A 7156-nucleotide genomic window follows, 5' to 3' on the forward strand; every position below is an offset into this window, starting at 1 on the left:
TTGTGTTCTGTTCACAATTCTCTCTGAACAACTGTGTAGTAGGTGTGAAGTGTGAGACAAAGTTTGTGACTTTTAATATTGAAAACATTTGATGTCTTGATTTCTTATTTGTATCTATAGACTCCCTTTGTCTCCACATCCTTCTTCTTCAGTCAATGAAGGCTTCAAGGGCTCCAATTCAGATTCCCATCACTTCTTTGGGGCCAGAAACCTCATTGACCCAAACATATCCTACTGTAAGCCCTTGTGTTTTCTGTTACACAGAAGGCAGTGACAAATATCCTCTATTATTAATTCACTAAGATTTAAACATGGTCATCATTATTTCCAGATGGTCAATTGCCTTTTCCTGCTGGACATCCCACATCCTACAGGAATGTCCCACCAGGTGTGACCAGCCACTTGGATTACCCCCGCCAGAACAGTGGAAGCAGCTTCCCTGAACCGCAAATAAAGTAAATGATTTCTGTTCACTTCTTTTTCTTAAAAAGTAAAGTCGCATTATATGCTTCCATTTGTACGACAGTATATTCTTATGCATACGTAACAACAGGTGTCAGGTTTATAATTAATCAGATTTCTGCAACACTCTTGGCAGACCGAACTGTGAAAGTGCTACTATGGACTTACATGCGAGTGTCTTTCCTTTGGAGAGAAGGTCAACAAGAAACAGAATTCTTAGTTACAGAGAATCTCTCAAACAGCAAGTAAGTGTTATATATATATATATATATATATATATATGCGCAATAAATAGATCGATCACAGCCACAATTTTATTTTGAAGACTTCAGTATATAGCTGTTTGCACACTTTAAATAAATAAATAAATACATGAGAGGAAACCTAAACAAGAAGAAACAAGACACCCCTTTTATTACACACACTGTACTTAGTAAACAATGTGAAGAAAAAAAACATTCAGATTCCAGTATGTGATATATTGGCAGGAAGATTCCAGGAGAGGGATCAGGGAATTTTACAAGGTAAAACAAAAATTCCCTAGTTTCTTGTGAATGTCTTAGGGGTTGGCAGTGAACTAGTTTTTGAGGTCTCCATTTCCTGTTTTTTCTTTGTACCGTATACTTCTACACAAAACAAGTACCTCAAGTATTCCCTTAACATGAAGTAGAAAATGTCCTCCCCACCTCACTTATGTTTCTTCAGATCATAGATTGTAGTTTTGCATACATTCTCAGTAGATTATAAAATATGATTTGCTATTGATCACTTAGTGATAAGACTTCATGGAGAAAAATTTTTTTTCTTATTTTTTTTTATTTTTATATGTTTTGGACTGTATGTCAAACAGATGAAAAGATGGTTGGCACTTGCATTAATCACAAGATATTTACATATTGTTTTTAGTAACGAAGATATGTTGGTACCTAGATTCAGGAGAAACAGGAGCGAAAGCATCTGGAGAGGGAGGAGTCGGAGCGTTACGAGGCTCAGCTGGAGGCTGACATGAAAAACCATCAACCTTGGGGCCGGGGAGGAGGAGGAGCACCTTTGCGTGACAGCACTGGAAATCTTATTGGTATGTAATTTTTTCTCACTGTCTGCTCAGAATAAGGTGTTTGGATTCTAACAGCTTTTCTGTTACCCAGTTGACCTTAAACAGATGCACAAACTGAACGAAGAGGCCCACAGCAATCCACAGCAACGGCAGAGGAGAGTTGCCGTAATGGCGACCAGATCTGAGCACTCTGCCAATACAGAGGGGTTGTCTGCTGTACCTGAGGGCAGTGTCCATAACAGTAATGACAGGACCTATAGTACAGGTTGTTTTTTTTTGTTTGTTTTTTCTGATGCCAAATCTTTTGCAACCTTGGGGAAATTGCTGTGTTGCAGTTATACAATGATAATTGATATAGGAAAATAACCTGCAAAATCTCTAATTATGTAAAAATATCAGGGTTTTGTAATTATGCATTCCACAGTCTCAAAACACTGTTAATGACAAAGACAGGCTGTACTCACAGATTAGTCTGAGAGTACTAGGATATTAACATTAACAACACAGCAATCTTATCATCAGCTACTGTACTAGTCAGTGTTCTACTTTTAAAATGAAAACGCATTATTTTATTTGGATTTTCTCACCACAACATTTATTCACCATTTTAGGTTTAACTCGTGTCTACACACCACAGTTTGCCCGAGGCAACGTTTTTACCAACCAGCCCACCCAACAGCAGCTTCAGGAGCAAGACAAATACAAGGCTTACCTCAAAGAGCAGGTGCTTATGCAGAACAGTGAAAGAACCAATAGGATTTGCTTTTTACTTTTCAAAATACTGTCCATATATGTCTTACTAGGTTTATGGTATTTATGCATTTGTCTACAGATTGAGGAGAAGATGCATAAAAAGGCCGAGGAGATGAAACGGATCAGACTAGAGGAGGAGAAAGAGGAGAAGAGGCTGGCGGAGCAGCGTGCTCGCATACAAAAGGAATATGAGGAAGAACAAGAGAAAAAGAAACGAAAAGAACTGGAAGTAAATCAATAAATGAGGATAATGTAATTATTTGTGTAATTACTTAAAACGTAAGAGTAGAAAGTAGAAAGAAATGTGTTATATTTGTTACATATTTAAATTTCCTCCTTTCTCGCACTGCCCCATGTTTCTTCTTCAGCAAAAGGCAAAGAATGAGGAGTTAATTCAGCTGGCTGAACAAAAGAAGAAGGAGGCAGAGAGGAGGAAGAAGGAAGAAGAAGAAAAGGAGAGTGCAGCACTGAGGAGACAGTATGAAAGAGAGAAGCAGGCTCAGTTAGAGCATGTGAGAAGTAACAAAATCAGAACAAAATTAGAGAAATTACTTTTTTATTGTTTTTAAAACTGTTCACTGTGTGGGTGTGTTGTGGGGGGCTCCTGTGCCTTTAGGTCCACAGGGAACCTTCACCTCCTATCCCCACCCTTCAGAAGAAACATGGCCTACACCATTGCATTAGACCCCACACTGTTGACAGCCACCACTCTACTGTCCACATGTCTGTGAGTCAAACAGTTGAACAAACATCTACATAGGCGGCCCTTTAGTCCATTTTAAATGCATTTTCTGTTACACAAAATATATTAATTCTTAAATGTTTATTTGTGCATATTGTCATGTGCATAATATTTTCAGGGCATTTTTTTTCTCTGGATAAACATCAAACATTTTTATCTTTTGGGTATGATAATATATCTTTCATTATCATTTAACTTTTATTTTTATTTTTTTAGGAGCGCTCTTTGTCTGGCCCTCAGTCCCCACCTGTTCCTGCTTGTAGGAACCAGCTACGAGCTGCGGGTACTGTGTATATGTTCATACAAATGCACTTACGCACACACAGTTTTGTTTTGCACATGAAGTAATACGTTATTAGTCAACTTGAGCAATTCTTTATGTTTTAGGGTGTCCTAGGCTATTTGTTTTAATATTTCAGTTTTTCTTTAAGACCCTGGTTCATTCCTGATTAGGACACATTTTTCAGCAAGAATTAAATGAATGATTTGAATAACAGTAATAACACAGTATGTGCAAAATATATTATCCTTTTTATTGAAAGCAAACAGTTTTTGCTTTTTTTTGTGGACATTCAGCTCTGCACCTATTGCACTGCAGAGCCAAACAGTTATACATTTAATTCATCAGCTAGTTTCAGTGTTTCATGTTTCAACTGCTTCCCCTTCTGCAAGGATTCAGCTGTTAATGAACAAGTTTTCTTACACAGATACATCTGAAATATGTTAATACTAGGAAGGAAGAAATCAAATTGTTTGTTGTTGTATTGTTTTCCAGGAAAGTATATATGAATATATGGAAATTTTGTTGTTCTTTATTTTGAAAATAAATATATTTTGCTTATTTTGTGCACATTGAGCACATTTATATATATTCAACTATGCACTCAATACCACAGTTACTTTGAGCTGTGTTTTCAATGTTTCAGCTACTTTCAGCAATTGTTACGCAATACATTAAGCATGATGACATTCACTGTTCATTTTCCATTTCCATTTACCTGAATGACCTTATGACCCTGATATTGTGTGTCCCCAGGTGACCAATGTGATGTGGTCAGTGAGCTTTCAGCATTACGTCGCCAGCTTCGCAGTGAACAAAAACGACTGGAGGGTCATCTGCAGCAGGACAACTGGAAGGTACCTGACTCTCCATTGAGTGACAGGTAAGGCCCAAGCAGATTTATCACACTCATGCAAATTGTAGATGTACTCTTAGTTATGCATACGTGTGGCAGTGATTCTGCAGTGGACAGTGTTTGGTACACTTACCGGTCATAGTGAAGAGAAACATTAATACATTTTAAAAAGCATAAAGATTATGGTGTAGTGCAGAAAGAAAATAAGTTATGGCTACTTTGTCCTATAACTTGATTTTCCCACTCCTGTCACCGACAAATTTAATAATGATGTTTATTTATTTATTTATTTATTTCCTTGTCTTTAACCTTTTTCACTCAGGCATAGTGAGCGCCCCACTGTAAATGCGTTTGATATGGCCAGGCTGAGGCTTCAAGCTCCAGTTCGAAGGCCTAACTTCAGAAATGTGGAGCCCAGGAACCTGCTGCGGATCCACGATTCTCCTCAGCCTAAATACTCAGGTAAATGTTACCACCACTCTCACACTCTCTGTGTTCCCTGCAGATAAACAGATGGAGATTTGAATAGTTTGCATGTGTATCAGATGAAGAGGCTTGGCAGGACTTTACTGATGCTCGTAAGATGGAGGATGTGGATGTGTCCAGGAGAAAGCAGTGGGACTATCAGGATCTGCATAATCGTGTCAGCAGCCAGAGATCTACAATCCTGGACGGTCAGAACTCACTCTAAATCCTATATACTCATACATTTTCAGTCCTCCTGATCTACATTATCTGTTAAATCTCACACATGGGACTTGGTATTGACAGCTCAGTTAACATCTGTGTGTTTTCAGATTATTTTGACATGTCACCACCACCACCACCACCACATGATCTTCTGGTGAGAGGAAGTTAAAGGGTTTGGCTATAATGTTTTTCAGGACAATATCTGCACAATTCTAATTGACATCATTAAAGTGGAATACTGAAAAAAGCTATGTATACTGTATGTTGCAGAGGAGTGTAAATGTTGGATATCCAAGAGGTTCTCTGCTCGAATCAGAGAGTGCCTTCATTGGTAAGAAATTGCCATTAAATTGCCATTACCATCTTTTTGTCACCAGCACTGTCACTGGTTCCACCTTACAGTAACAGAGGTCACTGTGCTCCTGGGAACAGAGAATTAGAAATAATTTTGTACCCCTACTGTAGTCTGTTTTTAATCACGGTCTATAAATAGTTTTTACACTTTGCAACTTGGTTTATGTCCAGATATACAGTAGGAACTATGGATCCTTATATACACAGGAATGTGTTCTATGGCATCTTTCTATTTTTATGTGTGATTTATGTGTTGAGATCCCCTGGGTGATGCCTTTCCAGTGCCCCATACTTCAGATCTTAAGAAAGCCCCCGAACTGTCAGCTAGGGAGAGGAGGAGGCTGACCAAGCAGTTACAGAATCCCCAGGTACATTACACACCACACACCTGCTTTAAACATTTGCATGTACTGTACTCAGCCAGTACTCAGTGACGTGTGTAGGGTTATGACCCCCCTTGAGCCTGGTTGTTTTAGGAGCGAGCTGCTTACAGCCAGTATACTGGCTACCATGAAGGTCGCGCCACCTACACAGATAGCAGACTAGAGATGGAAGCAAGAAGAGAGGGGAGTAAACCGCACAGGACAGGTACAACTTCAGATATGCTTTTGCTCAAAATGTTACAAAATGTTATACTAATGATAACTCAAAGCAAAGCTGTCAAAGTCAAGTCTTAAAATAACTTGACTTTGATTATAGGTATAATTCAGCCACTATTAAGCCAAATATAAATTGTTTGTTCTAGTTGGGCAAATCAAAACATGGTGTTTCTGCAGTAAGTAGTTGTTTGGTGATAGAGTCAGTCCATTAGTGTTAGTAAAATGTTTCTTGGACAGGTTGAGTTCTTTCAGTATTTGTCTTTGTTGCAGGACCTGTGGATCTGTCAGACGATGACTCGACTCCTTCACAGTTTTCTCTTCACAATCTTCATTAATCTCCAAAGAAACAGATGCTTGGATACGTCCTGGAACCATAGAAACACTAACATGTTTAGAATTCCATCAAGGAGAGAGCTGCTGACAACATAAAATCCTTATTGCAGACTTTCCCATTGCTTTTGAACTATTGCATTATGGTTATTTAGGTTTAAATAATGTTTTTTGTGACAAATAGTGTTCACTTTTAAAAAGTGATGTCTGAGGTCACTGTTGGAATTCACATTATTGTTTGTCGACTTTTTGACTAAATTATTAAATAAATATTTTATTATATGAACTAAGTGTTTAGATTGTTTGTTGATGATGATGATGTCTATTGAGGATTTAAGTATATCTTGAGTTGAGTTGTACTGTTTGTTGTATACACAGCAGTATTTACTGACTGACACCTGCAAGACCTTTTAAACATAGTGTATGTCTCCAGTTAGAATAAAGATTGAATTGGAACAGAGCAGCTGGAGTCTTGTTTTCAATAATATTGAACCAAAGTACTCAGTCATGGAGTGGAATGTGGAAATACAACAATCCCATATAATGTAATTATTAAAGTATTGATGAAGTTGGTTTTTGCAGTGAGCTGAGTGAGTTTATCAAAACTGCATTTTAAAGTATGGTAAGTATACATAGTGGTGTGCGAAACTGTTGGCCTCATTTCCTAGATTTATTTTTTGGGGGGGCTGTTTTTTGTCTGGTCAGGTGGGATTTGACAGTAATTAAACACAGCAGACTTAAAAGTTTAATGGTCATTAATACATGCTGCTTGTTGAACTGCTGGACAGGACAAAAAAGGAGGAGCAAGGGGAAAGAATACGAAAACCAGACACTGCACCAATCAGACGAAGACAGATTCATCTACAGTACCTTATTGGAGGATAGTGGAAGAAGAGCCAGGCAGCCATAACTCTCTCAGGCAGAGGAGAACCAAGGACCTATGGCCGCAGCACTGGTGTCTACCAAATAAATCCTGAAGGCGAATAGCCGACCATTTGTTCGAGACCTGACACACCAGCAGTCCACCTCCAAT

General features: G+C 38.3%; 1 protein-coding gene across 5 annotated transcripts in view; it reads left to right on the plus strand.

Moving 5' to 3' along the window:
• Positions 1-6583, plus strand: part of LOC114864619 (centrosome and spindle pole-associated protein 1-like) — an 8708-nt gene extending 2125 nt beyond the window's left edge. The window contains exons 6-23 of one of the 5 annotated variants that reach the window (XM_055512511.1): positions 121-236; positions 332-455; positions 599-707; positions 1393-1540; positions 1611-1784; positions 2131-2243; positions 2352-2501; positions 2641-2784; positions 2889-2999; positions 3231-3297; positions 4051-4177; positions 4473-4612; positions 4696-4824; positions 4948-4994; positions 5111-5171; positions 5477-5562; positions 5657-5782; positions 6064-6203. In XM_055512511.1, the coding sequence (XP_055368486.1) occupies positions 121-236; positions 332-455; positions 599-707; positions 1393-1540; positions 1611-1784; positions 2131-2243; positions 2352-2501; positions 2641-2784; positions 2889-2999; positions 3231-3297; positions 4051-4177; positions 4473-4612; positions 4696-4824; positions 4948-4994; positions 5111-5171; positions 5477-5562; positions 5657-5740 (1930 nt within the window). In that variant the 3' untranslated portion in view covers positions 5741-5782; positions 6064-6203. Of the gene's footprint in view, positions 1-120; positions 237-331; positions 456-598; positions 708-1392; positions 1541-1610; positions 1785-2130; positions 2244-2351; positions 2502-2640; positions 2785-2888; positions 3000-3230; positions 3298-4050; positions 4178-4472; positions 4613-4695; positions 4825-4947; positions 4995-5110; positions 5172-5452; positions 5563-5637; positions 5783-6063 lie in introns of those variants that run through there. The other 4 variants (XM_055512510.1, XM_029165515.3, XM_029165517.3 and 1 more) reach the window with 4 other exon arrangements.
• Positions 6584-7156: the final 573 nt, after the last annotated feature.

The sequence above is a fragment of the Betta splendens genome, chromosome 10 (assembly GCF_900634795.4).
Source record: "Betta splendens chromosome 10, fBetSpl5.4, whole genome shotgun sequence".
Lineage (NCBI taxonomy): Eukaryota > Metazoa > Chordata > Actinopteri > Anabantiformes > Osphronemidae > Betta > Betta splendens.